The 25,884-nt window shown below is 44.7% G+C and overlaps 1 protein-coding gene across 1 annotated transcript in view; it reads left to right on the plus strand.

Annotated features, from left to right (window-relative positions):
• AGBL1 (ATP/GTP binding protein like 1) overlaps window positions 1-25,884 on the plus strand; it is a 345,924-nt gene that overhangs the window by 177,752 nt on the left and 142,288 nt on the right. Inside the window, exon 16 of the mRNA XM_019503815.1 lies at window positions 7,370-7,550. Within this exon, the coding sequence (XP_019359360.1) occupies window positions 7,370-7,550 (181 nt within the window). The remainder of the gene's footprint in view (window positions 1-7,369; window positions 7,551-25,884) is intronic.

Raw genomic sequence — 25,884 nt, forward strand, 5'->3', positions numbered from 1 at the left:
TAAAAAAAAAAAAAAAAGGGTCAGCAAAAGCTGTGGTGGGTTGTGGGGGAGGAGGGAAGTTTTACCAAGTCCAAATGCACCTGAAAAAGACTCTGACAACTTGTGGAAAAGTCTTGGGAGGAACAAAATTGGTTAATTAGGAGAGAATTCTGCATCGATATCTCCCGTCTCCTCTGATCTCTCTAGTCAACAGTCTCTCAACCAGCTGCTTTAATATATTCATCATGTATAATACTTTTGGAGCCCTGTCGTGCCTGCCTTGAACCTTATCCTGTCTGCTGGTGGGCTTTGTGTAGCTGTATGGCTTTGGGATATTGAATATACCTGTATTAAAGGCAGCGCACGAAATAAGGTCATAATATCACTTTTAGAGCTGGCATGAAAGGAAAAATCTGGATTTGGATAGCTTCGTGTTTTGGGGGAGTATGAGTGCTGAAGAAGATGTGGAAACCTACAAAGATCCTGAATTTTTTTTTTTTTTTTTAATGAAAAATTCTACTGGATCTGGATGCCCAGCTTCCTTAAGCTCCTTTGAAAATGTCAGTCCTACATTGCATCAATAGCTCTCTTCTTTACAACGGGCAGCATCAAATCCCCAGATGCAAAGAATTCAGAATGCCAACCAGAGGAGGGCATTTGGATCTGCTCTGCAGTCTCCTTCGCTTGAACATTATGATGAGGGATAATGGCTTGACAAGAGGATTTTGTTTTTCTCTTGTATTCCTCCCTACCTACCAGCTCACCCCCCCCGGCTGATGTCATAATCCTTGGAAACATCACCATTGCCTCCGCAGCAAGTGCCGATGATGTCACAACCTGAGAATGGGGACAACAGGCAGCAGATGAAGCAGCTGACGCAAGCAAACAGTGCAGAAGAAACAAAGCTCCTATTTTTATGCAAATGCCCATATTCATAATAAATAAAGGGAAGGGAAGGAGAGAAGGGAAATATGGTATGTCTTAGCAGAATCTTTTATTCAGAAGGATATTGTTCAAAGTTTTTTCAGGAAGTCTCGATGACTTCTTCGTCTCTCGCCTCTGGTTTCTGCTGTCTGCTGGTGTCACGTTATATTCTGGGCATGTCGAAATGTAATGCAGTGTAACAAGACATGATCTGTTGGATGAGGCTTTATGTAGCATGAAAAGGTTCCTGTGCTTTTTCTTTTTATTATTTACATTCCCAGAGAAGGTTATGTGCCATGTGGGCTCTGCAACGATAAATGGCTAACCTGAACATACTGGCAGCTTCCCCGAAATTCAGGAAGCATTCTGCCTAAGCACTGGCCTAATGCATGTGGAGATCTGGGCTCAAAATTTTAGCCTTGAAGGACCCATGTGAGAGAGAGATCACTAGTGACTGTTTTGTGCATGTCATAAAAACACGCATGCAGCTGGGCAACAGTTGACAAGCAGAGGAAACTCAAGACAGGAACAGCAGAGAGAAAGGCAGGTCTTTGGGATTTGAGAGCATGGACTTATCTGCTTGTGGAGCCCAGCACAAAAGATGATGGAAGCCAGAAATGTAGAGTTTTGGAGCTGGATGTCCAGCCAGGATTGTAATGATAGAAGTGATCAACTGAACTATGCGCAGGAGTCTTGCACAGCTCCTCCAGAGCCCCTATCCAGTACTTTGAAAAGTACCATTCATCACGTTTCCTGAAACAACACTAGCACGGATAAGTGACTCCATGTGCATGTGTGTGAAAGCATAGCCTCAGCAGATTTCTAGATACCTGCTTACCACAAAATTAAATATTTGTTTCTGGAATACTTCAGTTGAACCGAGTTTTATAGCTGTGGCATCAACTCTCTGCTCTACTTACTGCTTCATTAGTCTGCAGGCAGGGCGTGATCTGGGGAGAACAGCAATCCTGCTTTGGATTTATCTGTGGCTGCACATAGAGAGGGAGCATGTGCTAACAAGAGCTGCAGTAGTTGGCGACGTATATACTGGTTCTTGCCTGCCCTGCAGCCCTCCTGTGGATGGAAGGGCTGAGCCACTCACATGTTGGTAATGGGCTTGCTGCTTAGGGTCTGGGAGTTGCGAAAGGAGGCTTCAGCTCGATTCATGCCACAGAAGTCTCTATTTGAAGGGAAAGCCAAGGGATAGGAATCCCATCCCCTCCATGCCAAATATATAGGGACATAGGCTTGGAAGGGGCTTTGTGGGCCATCAAGTCCAGTCCCACTACCACAGGCAGCAAAGGATCTAGAAGACTCTCCACTCTGGCCCCTCTCAGATGCCAGTCACCAAGCACACTAAGGGGGGGGGGGAACCCTGGTACAGAGCAGGGGCTCTGCCAGCGCCCTGCCACACAACACGTGAGGGTAATTTATGCTTGGATGGTCCAGCAGACTGTATATGTTGGTTGCTGATCATTTCAGTCGCATCTACCAAAATAGCGAGGAGAACTCCCCTCGCTCAGACAGATGAATTTGCTAGGACCCAACAGCCTAACTTGTGTCGGGTGCTGTGTCCTCGACACCCACTGATCTCAGTGGATAGTGAATTTACTCAACACCTCTTCAAGAATTGGGAGGCTAATAGGTGGGGGGGGAAAAACCCCAAACCAAAACATTTCCTTGCTGCCTTTTGAGTCTATTAGATGTCTGGAGCTCACCTCTGGACACGGGCATGCTCCTATCAGTTTAGTGCCACTGGGTTCAGCTGAATCGCTAGTGAGCGTCGTATTGCTGCGAGCAATGAATTCAGCACCCTTTCACCTTCCTGCCTTCCTCCCACCAACAAACGCCCCCACCTATTACGACTGGCAAAACAGTAGCAAACTCTTCTGCAGTTCTGGTGGACAGTTTGCTAGCCCCTGCTCTTGGGTTTGACTTCTTTATTCTTTATTTTGGGTTGAGGGAAGAAATAACACTTGCTGGAAGGAGGCTTCTCAATTAACATGCTGCACTTTCTCTCCACGCAGGGAAGAGATAAGAGTTGTTAAAGCTGTAGTCATCAATTGCAAAAGAGAACACGTTTTATTTTGCTTTGTGCTATTTACAGCTGTTGTCCATTAGGAGTTCTCAGGAGCCCCATTCCCGGCTACAACTGCACAGTCCCATAAGTCTAACTCAGCAATGAGACTGCAAAACAGCACTAAATCATGGTGATGGGGGAGTGAAGGAAATGTCTGGAAATGGCAACATGCAGCTGATGCCTTTGCACAGGCTGGAGTTTTGCTTGTTGCTAGTTAAAAGTACTACAAAGGCAGAGAGTATTGGGAGGCGTATAGGCTGGAACAGAATAGTAATCACATGCTCTGAGGGTGGAAAAATGCTGCTAGTGGCTTTGCAAATGTATCCTGTCATCTTGTTTTTAAGTGTTTGAGGTATGTGCTGTATTTTGGCCTGTGTGTGTGTGTGTGTGTGTGTGTGTGTGTGTGATATATAAACCCACAGCATGATACAGTATAAGAACAATATGGAACAAATATAAGGCTATTGGGAAACTGAGTTCACGCTCACATTGCTTTACGGGGCTCATGATATAGCAGCTCTGCGTGAGCTCTCAGATGTAACTCACTGTTTAATACACACTTGCTGTTTGAAAGAAAGAGAGAGGATGGGGCAAAGAGAGGGAAGGTGTGTTTACCTCCAGATCTGAGTCTGCATCTGTGACATAACTAGGGGGCATAATTGAACTGCATGTGTAGATCCTGAGAAGAACCATGGCCAGCTGATTTAATATAAATGACTAGAAAATGCAAAATTTGGTATCTGTTCCCAGACTGAATTCTTGCTTTGTTAGGCAAGTCACTTGACTTCTCTGCACTATATCTATTCTTCATATGGGTATAATAGCTCTCTTTCTCATGGTGTAATTATGAGGATTCATTCATTCAAGTTTATAAAGCATTTTGAAATGCACAGGTAGGTTTGGGATCCTTGGAAGATGCCGTAAGAGGGTAAGTTTCTATGTATTTGTTAACTCGGCACTTATACAAGTGGTATCAGCTGAACTGTGTACTGTCTAAACAGTACTATTTTATATAAGCTATGGTATCTACTTTGCCAGATTTTATGGCCAGTATAATCACTGTCCCATCAAACAATACATGTATAGGAATAGCCTGTGCGTTAGTTTTAGAAATGATCTGACAGATGTGGACAAACACTTATAAAATAAATGCTGGCTTGTCTAGAAGCAAAAACTCAGTCAGTTTGACTGTTAATAGTGGCCCAAGATGGGACCAAAATATAACTTCTGTGCACGTTTTCCCACTCCCCTTGTTTTTTCCACAGTTGCTATCCAGCAGGTCTCCTCCCTCTACTCATCACTTTCTTCTCCATGGCTCTTCCCTTCATTTACTCCTATCTTATTGCATTCCCAGATCCTGCCTCCTCTGCCCCTGGAGCATGTTCAGCACAGATGCAATCCTCACTGAACTTATCTGCCAAACTTTCAGTTGTGGATCAAGAATTTTTAGAAGCATATCACCAGGCCAAATGTGGGGTTTTTTCATGGGAACTGCAAAAAGCATGTCTTTTATAGTCAGACCGCAATCCCAAACACATTTCAAGTCTCTGTTCCAAAGTTATGATGTGATGGACCTTCTTAGGGAACTATTTTGTATGAACTGACATCGGCAAAATAACATATTTTTCTCTAAACTCTTTCCCAGAATGAGTTGAATGCTTCAGCTGAAACCCTCAGCATGGAAAAGTTCAGCTCTGGCAATTAAAGTCTGACAAAGTTTTTTACAAGGAACTGAAAACCATTGTCTTCTCATCCAAAACACTAGGCAATCTTAATGAAAGGTGCTACTATACCCATACCTGTAGTGCTTCCTGAAATGAGGGTAATATTTGTCTCCTGCTTTAAAATGGAGTAATGGTTGGACTCAAAAACTGTCCTCTTTGCCCATCTGCGTAGATTTTTATGTACTGTTTTTCTTCCTTTTACAGGCAAAAAGGCACACATGGCTGTGATACTAGTAGTTGTGATACCCGTATAACACCAGTCAAGTAATTATAGCAAAAGATGAGAGAGTGGCCTTAGGGCAGGGATTGGCAGCCAGTGGCCCATGGGCTGGACCAGACCAGATTGTATTTAGCCTATGAAGTTCAGCTGTTGGTGGCAGGGGTCAGCAGGAGCAGGGGATATTAGGGGGCAGTGTGATGGGAGGTAGGCATTAATTCAATCCTGATTCCTGGTTTAGGGGTTTCCCATGATGCTGAGCTCAGACCTGAACCCAATTTGGGCCCAAACCAGATCAGATGTCTTTAAATGCTTCATGTCAACTGGTTTAGGAGAAACTGCCAAGATGCTCTTCATCCATAGCAAGTGAAATCCTTTTCTGGTTTCATTTAAGTATCAGTGCAATTTGACATTTAGCTCATAGGGCCAAACTTTCAAAGAATGGCCTCCAACGTTTGTAGTTGCAGGCTGATGCGCTTCTGTACGCAGGTGGAAAACTCTATACCATAGCATGTGCATAGCATCACGGAAGCTGACACACTTGAGTTTGCGCAGATTACATAGGGAAAGTCCTGGGTGCAAATGTGGAGGCTGATTTGCAAATAAGGTATTTATGTTGCCCTGTGGGGCCAGTCCAACCCTCAGGATCTCAATATTGCACTGTTAGACAGGAGGGCGTGGTGTACAATTGCACATTCACACACTCAAAAATCAATTGGATGCGCGCGTGCACACATACACACACTACCAGTTCAGGCACATACACATCCAAACTAGCCTAAGCACATGCATACCTAACACCAATTCAAGAACATACACTATACACCCCAAAAGTTAGACAAAAATCAATTGTCCATACCTGCACACTCTTTACACATACACAGATCACTAATTCATATATCACACATACAACCCACCTACACATAGGTAAGTTCCTAACTTGGATGGCATGGTATATATGTGTGCGCTTGGGGTACCTGGGATACTTGGGGCAAGGTTAAGGTGAGAGAGAGAGTTAAAGTGTAGGGAGTGAAAGTTGCCAGAACTGAGATGAGAACCTGTGGATTGGAGAGAAGCTGGCTGAGGAACTGAGGCTTGGGGTTACTTAAGGTAGATTGGGGCTGGAAACTGAGGCAGACAGCTGAGAATTGGGGGGGGAGGGGGCAGATAAGTGGTGGCAAGGAGGAGACAGCCAGGAAAGAGAGAGAGGCAGAAACCTGGGAGCCTGGGGCTGCAAACAGGCTGACAGCTGAAAGACTGTGGGGGGCAGATAAGTGGAGGCAAGGAGGAAACAGGAAATGGACAAAAACCCAACTCAGGGTTTCAAAATAACAAGTTTAATAAACAGACAACACACTACCCAGCCCCATGAAGTTATTGGTTCTCTCACACATGCGCACGCCCACACTCACAATGGCAGCAGGAGAAAGGGCTGGAGTCTAGGTAGGGAAGAGAAGCAGAGTCCAAGTCCTTGGTTGAAGACGGGGTGGGGATGATAGCTACCTATCCAGGCTGGAAAGGGGTCCTTGTCCATAGGGGAGGTCGCCGGCAGGGCCTTTGGGTGGATAGATGGTGTGGCATGGTGCTGGTCCAGAAGGAGAGGGAGTCTCAAAGAGTCAGTCTTCACTACCCCTTTTTATGGGGCAGACTATCTCTGATCTCCTATGGGGAGGGCCTGTCCAGGCAATGTCAGTCCTGTCCCAGAGGGCTTCGCATGTTATAGTGAGCATGTGCAGCCTGGCAAAATGGTGGGTTGCCTTATCTTTTGTGTCTTGAGTGCTGAGGGTGGTTCCAAGGGCTGGGTCGTTTGGTCCAGGTATTGGTGTTGATGGTTTAGTCATTCAAAGGGAGCTATTTTTAGACCTACTGCCATTGTCTCTTAAGCACCCTCATTCATCCCCATTCATTCAGGAACCAAGTTACATAGGAGGGATAGGTATGAGTCATGGGTTACACAACTGGGCCTGGGGGCAGGATGGAGACTTGACAAGCAAAATGGAAACTTATCATGACTTATGCTAACTTACATATGTAGGCCTAAATCATATAGTACCAGTAAAACAGTAATATAGAAAAGTAAAAGTCAATATAAACGTAATAACTATACAATATAAAGAAGGAGAAAAAATAAAACAAATGCAACTTGCTACCAGAATAAAACGCTGAAGCTTATCTTATATCTTAGCTCACTTTTATAGTTATTTATAGGGAATAGAGATGGAAAGAAAAACCCAGAAATGGTTGGGGAAAGGGAGGGAATGCATTTTAAAAGGGAAAGAAAAATGGGGTTTTGCTACATTTAGAAATAGGAAATGTCAAGAGCAGGTAGCACTGCCTCTCTCAGGTTCTTTATATTGCTCCATTGAAGAATTAACAGGCAAAATGCCACCTAAAAGGTAAAATGCAAAGCAATGTCACATCAAGGTTTTGCTTTCTGTTTTATAGGCAATCGACCTTATGTGGTTCTTGTGGCTCGTGTTCACCCTGGTGAGAGCAATGCCAGCTGGGTAATGAAGGGGACCTTGGAGTTCCTAGTCAGCAGTGACCCCATTGCTGAGCTCCTGAGGAAATGTTTCATTTTCAAGATTATCCCCATGCTCAATCCAGATGGAGTCATCAATGGCAAGTGAGTTATAGCAGTCTTTTGCTTGCTATGGGGGGGTGCCTCTGGCTGTTGTAGCTGGGTCTGGTTATCAAGTTTTTGCAATGTGTTGTTGAGAGAACATCCTTCCTATGGATCCCATTATCTTACGCCTCCCATTGTCACAGGTAGGGAACGGTCTCCAGGCCAACCCTCTTCTCATATCTCTTTTGTGTAGGAAGCTACAGCTGTAAACAGCATTCAGCAAGAAGAGCTCTCAGGTACCAGAACACAGCAGTGCCACTCCCCCATGAGCTAGCTTGGCTCTGGTTGGCTAGGTGTAGAACTATCTGTGTTGCTAAATCATCAGTGCAGACGATACCTGCAAGGCAGAGATGCTGGGGAATAACTGGCTTTAATTAAATACTTTGTCTAGCCTGAGGCAGGGTAGATGAATAACAATATATTTTACCTTTACCGTTTCACTTAAATTTCTCCATCCAGCAAATCTCCTTCTCTCTCCCACATCTTTCTTTTTTTTTCTCTCCTCCACATTTCTGGATAGATTTTTTTTTTTGAATATTCCCATGCTTGTGTGAATGCTAACTTATCATGAATTGGCCTTGAAGTCGTCTTCACGCTACTCCTTTCTTCTTCAAGCCATCATATGCACGCTGCCTCTCTACTGACGTGAAGGAATCTCTATTCTGCTTCTGGTATAAAAATGGAAAACATGGTGGCCAAGGAAATACAGCATCTTTGCCTCAGGGCTGGCCAGTGCCCTCAGGATACGTGGACTTTGTGTTGTTTGGCACAGCCTTGGATGTCTCTGACTATAGCCTTTGCCTATCTGGGTTGGGTAGTGAGTAGTGGTGGAATTACATAGATGGCCCATCTCTATGGTGAGGAAGTCTACCCCTGGTAGGGGCTGAGGAATAAACCTGCCTGTTGTTGATAGCTAGAGGAGCTATTTTTGTTGATACAGTGAGAGGGACTTTTGTTTCTGATGCTAATGATCTTAAATTTGATCCTCACTGTTGCATGCTTGCAGCTTGTTGCATAGTTGTTGTCCCACTCCACATTGCATTGGACATGCAGGAGAATGGTTTTGGCTGAAAAGTCGACGGTACCTCCAGGCTTTCCTGAGTCTGTGACAGTGTGTTGTGACAGCAGCCTCCCTCGGGGTGCGCTGCCTCTTCTGCTTCTCTTGCTGGCTGGGTGGAACCCGTGAGTGGGAAGGCAGCAGCAAACAATGAAAAGCAATGATGAGAGAGAAATGAACCGACAGCCTCAAACTTCCCTAAGTATAATTCCCTGTTTCTGAACAGATCTCAACTTAAAAGGCAGGGCATGTGTACATCCAAGAAGAAACAATGGTACAGAGACTTGGCGAGATCACAAACAGCAATGCTGGCAATGGAGTCTAATCCTTCTGAGTCCGTTGTCTTCTCCACTGGAACACACTGTCTTTTGGCAGGGCTTAGCAGGATGTGAATTCACATGAATGACAAATGATTGCTATTATTTATACAGAAGCAGTGCTTACAAGCTCCAGTCATGGTCCAGCTGCCTCCCCTTGCCCCATACTAGCTAGTATATAAACACATAAGATAGACCCTGCCCCTTAAAGAACTTAAAATCTAGCTGCTTTTAGGTCACTCATGTCTTTGAACCTGTCACTTGGTTTTGGATCTCCACTGCTCCGTTTTTACCCCTGCTCTCCAAGAGATTGGCCGGGACATTGAAGGGTCTAAGAACAAGTCTGTGCTGGACTCTCCCACCTTGCTCCTTGAGCCTCATTTAGGCTGCACCATCACAGCCTCTAGAGTCTAATGCTCTCTCTCCTGGACTCTTGGGTTGCTGCTTCCCCTTCCCAGTTCACAGATTGCGGCCTTGTGCCCCCACGCCAGAGCAGGTTAAGGTCCTGTGGATCTCTTGGGCACAAGGATCGTGCTGAAACTGGACCTCCAGGCCTAGTAGAGGTCCTATTGACTGGGGTCCGGTGCAGCAGCGTGCTGCCCTCCATGCTGCCATTCCTGCACCAGGCTCTGCCCAAGCGTCTTGCCTCCTCTCTCATCAGGCTGTGACTGTACTCTCTGCCTCCTTTAGGAAAACTCTTAAAGGAGCCAGCCAGAGCAGTCTGATCGAGAGGCTTACCTTGAGCATCCCTCCCTGGCTCTGGCTTTTTAATGAGCAGAACGATTGCAAATCTGTCCACTTCAGAAGTGCAGACCCCTATAAATCTCTCCCTGCCTCCCTCTCTTTTTGTGCCACAGTATTAATGTTGCTCCAGTCCCCTTATCTCAGCATCTTTCCTTATGTAGGAGAGGATTTTTTTTTTTTGTTGTTGGCAGAGTTTGAAGCTCCTTGCCCTCCCCCCACTATCCTGCATGCCAGAGCATACATAATACTTCATTGCCAGTCACTGAGATGGATGCCAGCGCAGTGCATTTACAAAGGGTTCCTGCCAGCAACCCAATCGCCTGCTCCCTGCTGGCTCCCTGCCAAATATCCAGCCCAATGGAAGAGTGCTCTCATCCCAGGAGGGCACCACACGGTCACACTTCAGGAGCCAGGTGCAGTAACCAGATGAGGAGGGCCTTGGTGTTTGCTTCGGCTAATGTGATCTGAAAGTTGCATGCGGCAAATATTCCTCTTATGCAGACGTGACTGCAGTAATGTGATTACACTCCAGCAGCGTGGGGCCAAGATCTCTCCTCCTCCCTCTGTCTCCTCCCCTCCACCTTCCTGGCTTTTCATTTCATTCAGTGCTTCTGTAAGCCAGCCCTCTCCTTCAGCAATGGAGGTAATTACATCGCTGTATCTTACTTTAAAAGATGGTGTGTGTGTGTGTCTGTGTATGGGGAAGCAGTGATCCTCATTTACAAGTCCAGGTCACTAACCATCACCTAGCAGAACTTGGCTTTTTCCAAACTAGAAAGAAATTATAAGCATCATGCTGGGCCGGTTGTTGTATGTGACAAAATGCACTGGTTCATTAATCTGCCCTAGAGGCCAGCAGTCGGGTGCAGGCCCTGTTAAATGATATTCAGGTAACAGAGCTGATCAATTTTTTGCTTGCATCTTCTAAATGAAATACTAGACATTTAACTTCACTACTCACTGAGACCTGACCAAGAAGCGAACACTATATATAAGCATACAAGGATGAATTGAACTGGCTGAATGATGTTTTGGTCAATTTTTAGTTCAAAGGAAAAAAAAAAAAAAAGAACCAATATAAAGTCATCCTTTGAGAGAGAACAGGGTGTGTGACTGCAATAGCAGTTGTCTTTGCCTGGGTAATAAAGAGTGTCCCTGAGTGCTGCCCCCAGGCATTGTTTACTCTCAGAAATGGGTCTGGGTACCAGGAGACCTGGATTTTATTCCTGGTTCTGCCACTGATGGGCTATGTAGCTTTGGGTGAGTTGATGCTCCCTTCTGGCCTCAGTTTCCCACTTCGTTAAATGGAGGTAATAATGGTCTCCCAGATTTGTGAAATACTTCAAAATCTGCTGATGAAGAATTCTGCACTTGTGCTGAGATGTGGTATGTTTTCTGTTCAGAGCCAACCAGCTTCCATTTTTAAATACTGTATTTGTATCTGTTTTTGACTTGTACAAAAGCACAAAGTTTTTAAGAAGAGCCTGGCTGCAACTTAGGGAAAAAAAGTCTTCATGCGTCTCGGAATAAAACCTTTAAAGTACCTTCAGATGAAGTTTATTATTATCTGAGTTATGTAGTATGATCTGAATCGGGATCTGCAAGGGGACTGGTACCAGGATTAAACTGGCGGTGCACAGGGAGGTTGTATGATGAAGGGATATAGACATTGCACTATTATACTGTTCCAAACCCTTGGCACCCTCCCATTAAAGAGCCCATGCATCCTCACATCCTTAGGATGCATCCTCCCCTAAATGGCCTATATGCACAGTTCATGCATGGCTGCATCCCTTGCATTTGTGTGCACATGCACACAAGGAATATAAAACTCTAGAACACTTGGTTCAGAGAGATGATACTTATTAGACCAACTAAGAAATAGCAAAAAAAAAAAAAAAATCTTCTTTTTTCTGCAAGCTTTTGGGCACACGTGCCATTCCTCAGGCCCAGCGAAAATTAAAGATGGTAAAAAGTCCCCATAGGTAGAAAATAAACTTAATTTTTGCACAGAGGAAGCTGAAGGTGGAAGTCTGTTCCTCTGGGTCCATGAGAGTGCCTTTGCATGGGTTGCTCTTTGATGGGCAGATAAAGCAGGATTCCTTCCCTGGTGGGGTCAGATGACAGGCAGGCAGGGAAGTGGAGGTGTAGAAATCTTTCTTGTTGTTCAGCAATGAAGTTTTAAATCCAAAATATAAATACACATGCATTCACTTGTAATGCACACATGCCTGTACTCGTGCTCAGGAAAAGGTAGTCAGCATTTTGTGTTCTTGGCTGGGCTTCTCCAGACATTGCAGTTCTGGATAAATATCACTATTTATTGTACCTAAATTTAGAGTTATTAATTATATCAGTATAAACCTAATTTATATCACCATAAACAGCAATAATAAATACTGCCAAATGCTAATACCCAGTGCTTGCCAACTGTGCCTATGCTTGATGGGTTTTTTCCCACTTCTCAGAAGCATTAAATTAACAATGATTCAGCCGTGCAGGATCATTGATCACACAGGGAGTGGAAGCTTGCACAGGAATGCTCTTGTTTCACATGCAAACTACCCATTCATTCCCTATACAGATTGGATTCCCACATTTTCCCATTCCCAATCCTCCTACTGCCAGAGCCTTGCTCGGCTAGCAGTACAATCTTAGTCCTGTCCCTGGTCTTTCAGCCTGTCCTCCTAAGGCATGCTTCCCAGGCCTGTAATAAATTTTGTTGCTCTGCACTGAACTCTTTCCAAGCTGTCCACAACCTTCTTGAAGAGTGGGGCCCAAAGCTGGACACACTATTACAGGTGAGGCCTCACCAGTGCTGAATAGAGTGGAAGAATCACTTCTTTTGACTTGGAAGCAACACTCCTATTAGCACAGCCCAGTATGCTGCTGGCTCTTTTTGCAACAAGAGCACACTATTGGTTCATATTCAGTTTGTCTGCTGCAGGGCTGTCCATCTGGTGACCTGTGGGCTACATGTGGTCCACAAGGGGTTAAATCGTGACCCGCAGACTCCCATCTGGCTGCCGCTTTCCCCACATTGCTGTAGCTGTAGCTACAGCTGGAGGCTCCAATCTCCTCCTCTCTCTGGCTTCCCCCTCTGGCTTATGTCCCTACTCCTGCCCTAGGGCATGGGGCTGCAAGGCACGGCACAGCTTTCAGTGCTGGAAGAGGCTGCAGCCCAAGGTGACTGAGAGGTGCTGTACAGCAGGGAAGCTAAGGGTAGATCAGAGCAAGCACTGCTGCAGGGAACAGCAGTGAAAGTTGCACAGTGTAGTGGCGGGGGGCAGCTGGGTGTATGTGGTCCTCAGGGGGGCAATGACACATGCTCGTGTAGCCCAAGGGGAATATAGGCCTTCAGCAAATTTAAAAGTTAGTGCAGGTCTACTCCACTGAACCTTGATAGTCTTCATCAAGGACATCAGGCTCTCCAAGTCATTTCGGACCTTAGCCCTGCCCTCTGGAGTGGCTGCACCTCCACGCAACTTGGTGTCATCCACAGATATGCTAGGAGTGCCCTCTGTCTCATTGTCCAAATCATTCATGAAGATATTAAACAAGACATGGAACAAACCCCTGGGGAACCCTGCCTGAAACGTTCTCCCAACTAGCCATTGAACCGTTGGTGGTGACTCATTGAGCACAATTATCCAGTCAATTATGTACAGTACGCTCATTTAGCCTGTATTTCCTTAGATTTTTAAGGAAAATGTCATGGGAAACAAAGTCTTGTTTTATACAGGCTGGTGTATCTACCCCAAATTAACTATGGCTGTTTCACTGAAGCCAACTTGGCAGAGCTTGATAATCTAGAAATGCAGCAATAGAAAGGCCTTGTTAAGTCATACCCCACAGCCATTCAAGAATTGTATGTTTTCTAAGACAGTGTACATCTCAAATGAGGGGCTTCTACCTGAAAAGCCTGATCCTTGATCTCACATAGTACTCATAAAACACTGAGGAGAGGCAGGCCTGCCTCTGTGTCACAAAATGTTGGCTGTGATGCTTTTTTTACAAAAAAGCTAAATTTCTGCTCTATTTACAAAGCTGAATCTCCTGCATTCTGGCTGGGAGACGTGTTGTTTTAGTTAAGGAATGGAGTAAGCTAATGGCCTTCTCAGCCTCCTCCTGGAGTCAGTTTATAACCCAGAATTGAGCTCGAAAGGGTTCAATCTTGAATTATTATCACATAAAGCTTTGTAAATGCAAATGTCCCCAACCTCCCCTTCTCCCCATGCCACCCCTCCAACCCTGCCCTCAACAAGCCTCTTCCCAATAGCAGGGGAATTGAACGGTTTATTTCCTTTCATAAGATTATGAAGGCTCTTGCCACATTAGTGGCTAGGCTGTGTATTATAGGTACTGGGGGGTGCCAGGGGAGGAGCGGGGAGGGAGCAGCGGTCAGAGAAGCTGCTGGCCTTCTGTAAAGAGAGATCTCAAGGGGCATTTCAGAGTTTTTCAATATCTGGCATGCTGAGAAGGTTCGTCTTTGTATAGCAGAGAGGATCTCTAGGCAGGGGAAGAAGGAAGGGCCGTGCATCAGGGTTACTTTACCTGTACACCAGCATAGACTACAGGCTCCTTCTCCCACATCATCCAGGGGAGCCAGGAAATGAGAATGACCTCTCCAGATGTTGAATACTTGCCAAGAAGGATTCCAGGAAAGATATTTGTAGTAAGAGTGCTAGCGAGTTGGTATAGATAAACGGGTGTCCCTGGGAACTCCCTTAAGTGTTTGAAGATGGCTGTAGGTATGGATGAATGTGTCCGGGGTGAATGAAGTGTGAGCGGTGTGTGCTTATCGCTGCCACCTAACCAAGAAGAATGTTTCAGGCGTGACAGGTGTGCATGGGCTGGCTGGAGGCCTGGAAAGCAGTTGTGAACTCCACCCTGCAGAGGTGAGATTCAGTGTGGGTAGTGAACTTGCTCCTGCCTTTCCCCAGGGGGTTTCCCTAGGAGAAGACAGCTTTACAGTCTCTACCCAGTGCTCCATAGGCCAGGGGAAGCTGCCCATGAGAGGCATCACATCAGCTTGTTCCTCAGGAAGCTTGACCCTGTTCTCCTTGCCAACCCTCCCTGTTTGGAGCAGCTGTGCCTGCCACTTCCATCTCTCCTGGTGGAGCTGAGATCAGAGGCAGCCTGCTAACCAATATCCCAGCTCCTTTGGAGTGACCCAGACCTTATTCCTGCTCCTGCCAGCTAAGCCAGGGGTTCCCTGGGAGCTCTCGGTTGAAGGCTGGTGTGTCTGGAACAAAAGTGAACAAGAAATGCCTGCCCAGAAAAGCACTCCATCTTTTTACTCCTCTGTGAAATGCGGAACACCATAACCAGACAGAAGTATGACTGCATCCTGCTTACCACCAAACAACTGTAACCAAACTACTCCAACATTTCTCTGAGCCTCCTCTGCACATAAAACAAACTGTTCTAAACAGGTGATTTTTACCACACCTTCGACTCTCCTAGAAATATCAACTTTCATTTCTACCCAGGAGAACTTTTATGATCTTTTCTCCTATGTCTGATGAAGGATGTTTGTGCCTGAAAGCTTGCAATTGAAATTTTTTAATTTATTTATTTTTTTCAGAAATATCGTTAGTCTGATAGAAGAGATCACCTCTATCAGGAGTTTTGATTCCTTTTGCCTCTGGCCCAATGTGGCTACAACCTGGATAGCTCCCCAGTTCCCCCTGTGCCCATGTGATGCATGGGCAGAGAAAGGCTGCACCATCCCTGAACGCCTTTCATTATTACACAAAAGGCTGGTGGAGCAGCAGGCAGCATGAAGGCTTCCCAAGCCCAAGGGAGAAAGAACGGCTCTGTTCTGTAGCTGTTGCCTCTCTTTGCACAGTGCTGAGGTCACTGTCCATCCTTGGCCTTCCCAGAGGCAGGTCTCCCTTTGCAGCTGGAGGCTCTCGACCTAAGCTCATAGCGCTCCGCAGCTCCAGCTGCCTGGGCTTCCAGCGGTGTGTTATTTATTCTGTGCTTTATCTGCCAGAGCTGCCTTGCCCCTCTGAGTTATTAGCTTTATTCGCTCATTGCTAGTGTTTCCTTCTCCGTAAATATGTTCCCATACATCTTTGCTCCTCAGGAATACGCTTTCTTCTCTATTTACTGCTTTCCCCGATACTCCCTTCCCCCAGCCCCTTTCCCTACCCCAGCGGCCCAATAACGGCCAAGGAGATAAATAAGCAACATAACTCTTCCCGGCTATTATTTTTTTTGTTGTTGTTGCCCTGCATGGTAATATATATAATAACAAGGAAACAAATCTTATTACTAAAGTAATTACAATAAATAAAAAGGCCGAGAGGGGAGATGAAGGAAGGGGCTGTCAGGGGAGTGATCACAGCAGGATTTTTTAAAATTTAATTTAGTTGAGATGCTCTCTGCCACTCTGCTGGTATCCTGTTGTGGGGGGTGAGGGGGTTGTGGCTAATTAGCAGCCAGTTGTTCCAACATACCCTCACCTAATTTATCAGGGTATCTGGGCCTTTGTAGCAAGAGCCTGTCTGTGGCCTGTGTCTGAGAGCCTCTGTGCCAGTCATGCATCAGCAACTGGGTTTGTTGCATGATGCTTTTGGCCTCCTTGGGGCTCGGTGCCCGGGTCCTTGAGGTTTGGGGGCTTGACCTTCCTTGCTGTTCTTTTCTAGTGGGCACCGTGCACTTCCAGGAGCTTGGGCAGACGAGCACGCTCCATCTAAATAGCAAGTCATTTTTCCCACCGTCCAAGCTAATCTAGCAGGCTGGCGCAATGGTTGGTCTTTGATTAAATTGCCCGAAAGCCTTCACCATCATAACGCACACCGAGAACCAGGATCACAGCACTGAGAGTCAAAGCCCATTGAGTTCAAATACCAGCTCTGACACTGACCCTTTCTCTCTGCTTTCAGACAGGTCACTAAATCTGGTTCCCCATCTGACAATGATAATGACAATACTTTCTGTACCTCACAGCAGGCTGCAAGGACTAATTAGTTAATGGGCCTGGTATGAATGAATACATCTCTTCTCACCTCAGTAGTCTTGTGTTGGCTCATAGCAAAATCTGGCACAACATTTGTAAAGCTCTGTGACGCTGCGAAGTGCTCAGTGAAGCTCTTTCTGTTCTTTCACACCAGGTTGACCCTGATGATAGCAGAGGTGTTCCTTCCCATTTACATTGGTGTGAGGGGTGGAGCGGCCTTTAAATACTGTTATTCCATGATAAAAATGACTTGACGTTGATTTCTGTAAATGCAGCAATATATGTGTTTTGGGCTACTAGACTAGTTTTCGGCCCTGGGAGGTCATTTTGCTTAAGATACAGTAGTACTGTGGAAATGAGCAGACCCTTCAGGTTACCATCAATGTGGTGGGGTAAAGAAAGGATGGGGCTTGATCCACAACCTCGGAAGGGAAGAGTGTGCCCATTTTCCTGACTGACAGTAATTTATAATTGCACATTTCCTGGCGGACGTGTTGGAAAGCCAGGGGGATGGTGTATGCAGTTACAGCTTAATAGATTTTAATGAGTAGATTGAAACATTATTGCTCTTTTTATTATGTTGTCCTTGGTGTGATTGGGTTTGATTTCCCACGTGTTTGTTGTTATGCCTATTTGAATCTCGTGCTGTGATTTATTCATTATTCACCTTGCACTCACAGTGTGCTAGGCCCCGTATAAGCAGCAAATCTACACCTAGGGGCCAAGTTGCATGTTGATTGGATGGACTGCAACATCACAGATACACAAGGGCAACTTTGTTTGGATATTGGCTGATTATATCTCATTACTGAGCAAGTTGCATTAGATTCAGTCCTGCCTTTCAGTCTTGGCTACTTCCTATATCTTACCTTATTCTTCCTTCTTTTTTTTCCTGCTTCTTTTGTCCACTTCTACCCTCATGCGTTTTCCTTTGCTTCTTGGCTCAAATGGGGAATGAGCTATTGACAACCTTCCTTTTTCCCCTGGTCTCCCAACAGGAATCAGTGGTGACTCTTTGCCTCCACCTTTCCTGATTCTTGCACTGGATGTGTGGTATTCCTACAGGCTTCACGATGCACCTTTGGGGCTCGGTGGAAGGCAATGGTTTGTTGTGGTGCCCACTGTATGCAATGGGTGCATTGTGTGTGTGATAAATAGCACCAGCTAGTGCTCTGGAGACATTTCTGGTGAATAGTAAATTAATGGGCATTGCTGTTTCAGTCCCCACAAATTATGTGCAAATTGGGGTCAAACTTGCTGAATTACTTTAGAGGGCAGGCATACATGAAAGCGATAAAAGGACTAGGTGGTCATTCCCCATTACACAAGAACTCTGCAATCAGTGAACTGACTGAGGATGTAGGAAACCTGTATTTAGTTCCCTCTTTCTCACGAAAAATTTTCAACCTACTACTGATTCCCAGGAGAGTGCCCTCACCATCATGCTGTGGACCACGGAGGTTGTTCTCCTTCAGTCCCTCTTGCTGATGCGTTTCCACTTTGTATCAATAATTACACATTCACTCTCCATCTCAATCATTTTTTAAGCATCTTGGGTAAAATGAAACCGCTCCAACAGGAGGGAGTGGAGGAGACTCGCTTCAGAATACCTTATGATAAGATGGTCAGCATGTACTCTTGAGTGTGGACTTGATTTCAGGTTGTCTACCTCACCAGATAGTTACAATATTAGCTGGAAAGCAAAATTCCTGAATTTTAATCCCCGCATCAATGAATATACAAAGGGGAACAGTGTCAACATCAGCAAGAAAGATGGATAGCACCCCCTGGCCAGAATACCCGAACAGCAGGGTAGTTGGACCCTCTCCTGGGAAGTTTGGGATGACCATTTCATTCCCTTCAGAGGAGGAAGGAGTTGAATTCAGGTCCAAAATGTTCTGAGAGAGTGCCCTAACCACTGGGTTACTGAATGAAAGGATGGCACTTTCTTCACCTTCTCTGGTAGGATTGTGAATCTAGCTCTTCATTTCCTTTGGTTTTCATAGACTCATAGTTTGTAAGGCTGAAAGGGACCTCAGAAGATCTTCGGGTCCAGCCCCCTGCACCAAAGATAACTGGGGGTCAGGTGACCCCAGCAAGGTGCCTGCCTAGTTTCCTCTTGAAGATTTCTAGGGTAGGTGATTGCACCACCTCTGGAGGGAGCTTATTCCAATCTGGACGCCCTAACTGTGACAAAGTTTTTCCTAATGTTGAGCCCAAATTGATATTCCAGGATTCCTCTCGGGTGCCCTGGTGAACAGTCGCTCACCAAGCCCTTGATGTAGTCCCTTACTGTAGCAGTAGGCTGAGGTCCTCTCTCAGCCTTCTTTTCCTCAGGCTGAAGAGTCCCAGATCCCTCAGCCTTTCCTCGTATGGCTTGCCTTTTAAGACTCTGATCATATGGGTTGCTCTTCTTTGGACTCCCTCAAGCTTGTCCGCATCCTTGTTAAAGTGCAGTGCCCAGAACTGGATGCAGTAATCCAGCTGCGGTCTCACCAGTGCTGAGTAAAGTGGAAGAATCACCTCCTTGGTTTTGCTGGAGATGCATCGGTTGATGCATGCCAGAGTATTATTTGTCCTACTGGCTACAGCCTATTGTATTCAAAGTACCTGAAAACGAAATGTTTCATTTTAGGTCAACTGGAATGTTTCATTCAATGAACAACAATTTTTATTTTTTGGGGGGGTCCAGCTGCTGAACTGAAAAATAAATTATTTGTGCAGCCCTAGCAATAACAACATGAACAGGCCATTTGGAGCCTTAGGAACTGAGGGTTTGAATGGCCAGCAGACATCCTGGAGCTGCACAGGTTAGGCCTGAGAACCCCTTCTAGATATTGATGTACATCCCCATTACTCATAATGTCCTGTTGTGGCAGTGTGTATGTCCAATTCATTGTACCTCAGCTTGTTATTTTACCTGTTGGCACCATGGTCCAAATTGCTGCTCAGTGGACAGAATTACTTGTTTGTTCATCATGTGTGCTGACGTACTGGAACATGGTACATATTGCTTGGTGTTGGAGACCAGAGTTTCTTGGCTAGTGGTTCTCATTTAACTTGATCCCTTTATAGCTGAAAATAGTTATGCAACCACAGTTGTGTGGCAGTGGGCACGTCTAGTCTGCAGACTCCGGTGTATCATAGGGATACCTAGAGTTGACCTTAGGGGTGGGCAACATGGGCAACTGCCCAGGGTATTATGGTCAGGAGGGTGCCAAACACACGTGAACAGCCTCTTATAGCTTGTTTAGGTACCCTTGCAGTGCTGTTTGGCAGAATAAATTAATCTGTGTAGTGCTCTAGAGGCCAGTTTGGTTACCTTTACTTTCTGCGGTAGGCTGCAGACACACCTATTGTCTCATCAACCATGCGTTTATGGCCTGAGCTGATATATTTAAATATTTCTCACTCAGTATACCCTGTCCTAAGAAAAGAAGAAACTTCCTCACCCTTCTGTTTTCATTCAAGTATTCAAACAGCTGTTTGGTAGGTTATAATGATAGATTCCCTCAGTCAATGAAGCTTAAATCTGAACCTGAAACAGTGTATAAAACATGGTAATTCTTTTCACATGGTCTTTTGACTTATTAAAAACATCCATGGGCTTTTATGTGAATAATTATGCTAGGCATTGTAGTCATTACCACTGGCTTTATGTTGTAGTCATTTGCTTGATTGTGGTAGATCCTTGAGACTAGCATCCACTGAATCCTAGCTTTCTGATCTCTTGGAGATGAGATGATGTCACGGTAACTCAAGAGACAAAATGCAGTTTTCGTCACCCATCACTGGTCCGAATGTGTATGTCAAAGTCCATGCCAGTGGCAAGCTACAGATACTAAGCTGAAGTCATTATTCCCAGGGCAGAAGAAAGTAAGTCCACAAAATTGAAATCGCAAAAGCTTCACTTTTATAGATGTGTTGAAGAATGTCCACAATTGTACTGCAATATCCGTGCTACACAGAAAGCTGAAATTGTATGGGAATGAAGGTTATTGTCTTTCATAATATATCTTAGTATATTACATAGTACTATAAATTAGGCAATATTTCTGTGTCTATGAAACATGGGCATCCCTAGAGTTTCATGTGACATTTCAAGTTTTATACAACCATTCAGTTCTTTTAAAGTATTAAAATGCATCATTTGTTGTGATATATGCACAGGGATTTGCACATACAGTATAAAAATAAAAGGAAGAAGATATGGTGCAGTCCAGAGCTGCTTTACACTCTGTTCAGCAGCAGTGAATTTGGTTGTGGGTTGACTATGGTCTTTAGCTAATACGTCCCATAGGATTTGCATCTCCCCATGCCCCTTTCCTTTTCCTTTCTCCTTGGGATCTGAATGTCTGAGTACAAGAACAGAGGCTGACAAAATATTTTGAAGAGTCTGGGTAAAACATAGGGCCTACAAACCAAAATGGTGCTTGTAGCAAAGGAGTTTGTATGTAAAATGGTACCCTCACATGCCTGTAGTTTTCAAGATTGCTTACACAAAAATGTGCCCACAAGCAATCTGCTAGCAGTCAAATTGTCTGTGCACACATTTAATATGACTGCACATGCAATAGGTGTAATTGCTACTGCAGTTTTAGCATCTCAGCCATCTAATTTAAAGGAATAGCCAAGTGCCCAGAACAAACAGCAAGAATCATGTGACAAATATAAAATAAAGTGAGTTGGTGCTGCAGTGATGCGACTCAAAAACTGCTGCTGTTTGCTACCAGGCAATGGCCTAAGACAGAAGAAAAACATGGGGTGTGCCTTCATAATGCTAGAGAGTACATTTGAATCTGGGGATTGCATAAGCCAAACAAGTCTTTTAATGATGCAGCCCAGGTCTGAGATGAGCAGAGTAGAAGACGAAAAGCTCCTATAATGGTGTAGCCTAGATAGGTCCTTATAGAAAAGTTGCAGACTGTAAGCTCCTGGGAGCTTGGACCATGTCTACCTTGTCTGTTCATTATTTAGTTCACTGAGATCCCAGTCCTGACTGAGGCCTCTGACTAGCTAATGTAATATAACTATTACATAAGAATAACTGGGATGCAGTCAACAAGTCTCTACAATATGACTCTCAGCAATTTGTTGGCAAAGAGAGAAACTTAGCCCATGTTACTTTAAAGTCGGGAAGAAGGCAGGGTGGAGGTGCAGCCTTATAGACTCACTGAATCAGAGATGAAGAAGCTTGTGCATCTCTGATTCAGTTAGTCTGTAAGATGCACCTCCACCCTGCATCTGCCAAAAAACCCCATTATAGAGTAACAGTGGCTGACTTTTTCTCCAAGAGTTTTGAAACTAGCTTGAGAACTTTTATGGCAAGAGGTCCAATGAACCATGTAAGGTGGTTAAGTATTCTATTATATCCTTTGGGACTTTTCCATCTGGGGAAGAAGTGCACAATGGAGGAAGAAGTAGGCATGAATAATAGAGTCCAGATAGTAAATTCCTCCTTAGGTGGGAAGGCAGAGATCAGTAGTGATGGGTTTTTATCTGTCTGCAAGGTGCCATGAATACTTGAAGGATACAAAAATAAACAATTATTGAATACCAACGCATCTAATAAGCAATATAATTCATTACTATATACAAACAAATAACCATAATCCAATCAGATCCCTTCCCATCATCTTTTCTTATTCTTTCTTTAATTTTCTTTTTTTAACAATCATTAATCCTTCTCTTTTTGATGTGACATTATTAGGCCATAACAAGGGTCCTCCCAGGTGCAAAGATTCTTTCCTTGCCATGTTAGAATTTGGGATAGATTCTGTTTTAGGTTACTTCCCATGAAGTTCAGGACCCCAGCTCCTGAGGGAAGGAGAGAAAGTGCCAGAGCTCCCAGGGAGCTCTCGTTCCCTTTGAACACTGTACAGGCGCAGCTCAAAATAGTAAATGACTCTTTGGGCAAATGCATGTATTGGCATAATAGCATTAATTAAAGCATCTTCCCTTTTAAAGGGCCTGCACTCTTTTTTTTTTTGTCACATCATAATTAACAGAAATCATTAAAACCAAACCAAAAGGCTACAATAAAGAAAGCAGCCTGGGATTTTCTGTTTCTTCATAGTAGTTATAGCACATAGGAGAATGCCAAGCACACTGCAGCCAAACAATCATAAACTTTTAATACGGTTTAAAAATGTGGAGGAGGAGGAGAAGAGGCTGAGGTAGCGAGGTGGTTTATTGCACTAATCAGTCAGCTGCACAGGGAACGAGTATCAGTTTCAATCCTTGCTCCAATGACACATGGAAAAGAATTTGGTGGTCTTGCAGCCACATCTCTAATGGGTGTGGGTCTGTATCATAAAACCTTAAACATTGCCTCCCAGTGGCAATACATTCTCTGCTGAGGTGCATGTAACTGTGGAAAAAGGCATTTGTGACTCAGTTACAGTAGTGGAGTAGTGGGGAAAACCCCCCAGTACTGAAATCAGATGTCTGAAGTAAAGATTGAGATGTGGTTTGCTATGGGTAAGCACCCAACATCCTAGAGTAGCATGTGCTGGTACTGGTCAGGAGGATGGATGTTGACTAAGATGTCTGGGGAGTCTTAGATTGGACTACTATGTGATGCTGCATTGCCAGAAGGATATGCGGAGTCTGGGGCTACACTACATCTGGGCAAAGCAGAGGTGTGCAGGACCCAAAACTAGAACAAAAGGAGGGCAGGGGAGGGTTATGTCAGGAACGAGGGGCCCTCTCCTATATGAATCCTTTCTCGGTCACCATCTCTCCTTCAGTTTCATAAACCCGAATTTCAGGAAGGCAATTTTTAAAGGACATTTTAAAGAGCAGCTTCATCTCTATTACCACAGTGGTTGGTTTGTGCTAACAGTGTGCTCAGTGCCGTACAGTCTACAAAAATTAAATCTGCCACTGCCCCCCAGAGCTCGTACTCTAAAGATATGCAGCAAAAGCGAGCTGAACTGGGAAACCCAAAGGCGGAGCTCATGTGGATGCTGTTTTTTGTTTCATCCCTTTAAAACTCGCTTACTATTAAAACAGGATTTGCTTTGCAAAAAAGCTTCATGTTTGGGGAAGCACTTGCCATGCATTTCTGCACAGACACTAATTCCAGCTCATCAAAAGGAGATGAGCACTGATGAGTTGTTCTTCCTAATTCTTTTAAGTCCCAATAATTTCTGTCTCTTTCCCTGGCATGCAGGTGAGGGCACCCTTGAACTGTGCAATTTCTCCATCTAGCCTCAGAACAGCATGTAATCCCATCCATCACACGTTCTTTACAAAATCAAATAGCGTCCTTATCAATAGCTTTGAGCCTTCATGCTCATAATGCTAATACATCTGGGAATGCAAAAAAAAAAGGAGAATATTAAGAAAAAGCCGGTGTTGCTGTAAGTAGCAGAAATAATCTGAACTACGTACATCCTCCCATTACACAGTCCCTTAGTAACACAAAACTCAGCTCATGGCTCTTATTTGTAATGAACTGCCTTTGTCTGTGTGCATGTCTACAGGATGGAATATGTCAGCATTGAGCCTGGTTTTGTAATAATAACAATAATACTTAAAGACTTTTGAGCTTACTTTGCATTCACTTAACACATCCACCTCTGGGGTTCAGCATGGCATCTGTTGTGTAGCCCTCATGAACATCCCACTTTCCGTTTGCCTTCGTGGGCTGCTGCTTTTTAAACTAGTAGGAAAAGGTTTCCACCAGTAGGTTTGCAGAGTTCATAGTTGCATAGTAGCATACGTGTACGGCATCAGTGCTGGAAGAATCCCCTGAATGCCACCAGAGCCCTTGCATTTCTAAGCATCTTGGCCATCGGTGAAAAATGCAGGCTATGTGTATGACATTTGAGCCTGATTTCATATAAGCGCATAAAGTTGTGGCAAATGGATTTTTCAATGGTGACCTCTTATTTGGGGTCCACAGAATATGCGGCCGTTAGCGTCCATTAAACGGCATGTACCTCCAGTATGGAAACAACTTGTGTAAATTAAACGAGGTTCATGCACCATTCTGAACTTCCAGCTTCTTTGAGCTTTCTTGTGGGTAAAAAGGAGAAGCTTTCTTGGAGGTCAGCCAAAAACATGGCTCGGTATATACAGATACATAAAGTAATCAGTGTACTGTCATACTGTTCGGCCTAGGCTTCCAGAATCGAAGGGATGCAGTTAGGCTTGAAAAATGTGTGTATGTTTTCATGCACAATTACCTCAGTTGCATGTTAGACATTATGAGGCCATTTGTGCTTTTCTCTTTCAGTAATTGTGCTCAAAGTAGTAGGAATTAATTGTGCAAGTTAGGCACACGAATACGTGTGTATTTTGGTGCGTGTTATCCTGGAAACGAGTTGCCTCAATGAGAAATGCAATTTCTGGTTCAATCTGAAAAATGTTAGCTGTTGTACCTGAGCTGCATGCACTTTCTTGTCCCTGATGGGTAGCTCTGATTATATCTTTAATCTAAACTAATGAATGTCTCCAGACGCAAATGATTTAGGCCAGTGGCCTGGCAAGCCACGAGTCATTCCATTAGCCCCACAGTACAAATACATATGTCCCTAGCCGAGTTATCGCCCTATGCTTCCCACGTCCTCTGCATACACACAAACAAGCTCCGTTTCGGTGCCAAACTCTGAACAACTACAAAGCCAAACAGAAATGATATTGTTGCCTCAGAACTCCAGCTTGGCAGCCTCAGAAAGAGAGTTATAAATAGTGGGGTTTAAAGCCAATGAAAGACTTGTTAGTGCCTTGACCTGCAGACTCTGTGGAGACTAGTCAGGCTACATGGCCTGAATCTTTCCTTAGCATCTCTGCAGAAAGCACCCACTGCAAATCCTCAGCAGAGGATACAAAGAGAACCAGCCTGACCATCGATTGGCAAAATATTTGAATGCTGCTATGCCATGGCATGGAGTAAATCAAAATTTACAGAAGGACTTGAAGTACTTAGCTCGCTCCTACCCTGGGGGTCTTCAAAAGGAGGCTAGATAATCGCCTAGCTGGGGTCATCTGACCCCAGCAGTTTTTCCTGCCCATGGCAGGGGGTCAGACTTGATGATCTGCTCAGGTCCCTTCTGACCCTACCAACTATGAAACTATGCATGTTTAGAAACGGCCATCTGCACATCTCACCCATGCAAAAGGGTATCCTCCTTGAACTAATCTCTACAAGGAGGAGGGTGCAACCGGGGAGGGCACTAATAAGAGTGCCACCAACCTGGGGAGTTTTGTCAGTAAATCGTTGTCTAGGAAGAAATTAATTTT

This window comes from Gavialis gangeticus, unplaced genomic scaffold (assembly GCF_001723915.1).
Source record: "Gavialis gangeticus isolate Ggan-Ray unplaced genomic scaffold, GavGan_comp1, whole genome shotgun sequence".
In the NCBI taxonomy this organism is placed as follows: Eukaryota; Metazoa; Chordata; order Crocodylia; family Gavialidae; genus Gavialis; species Gavialis gangeticus.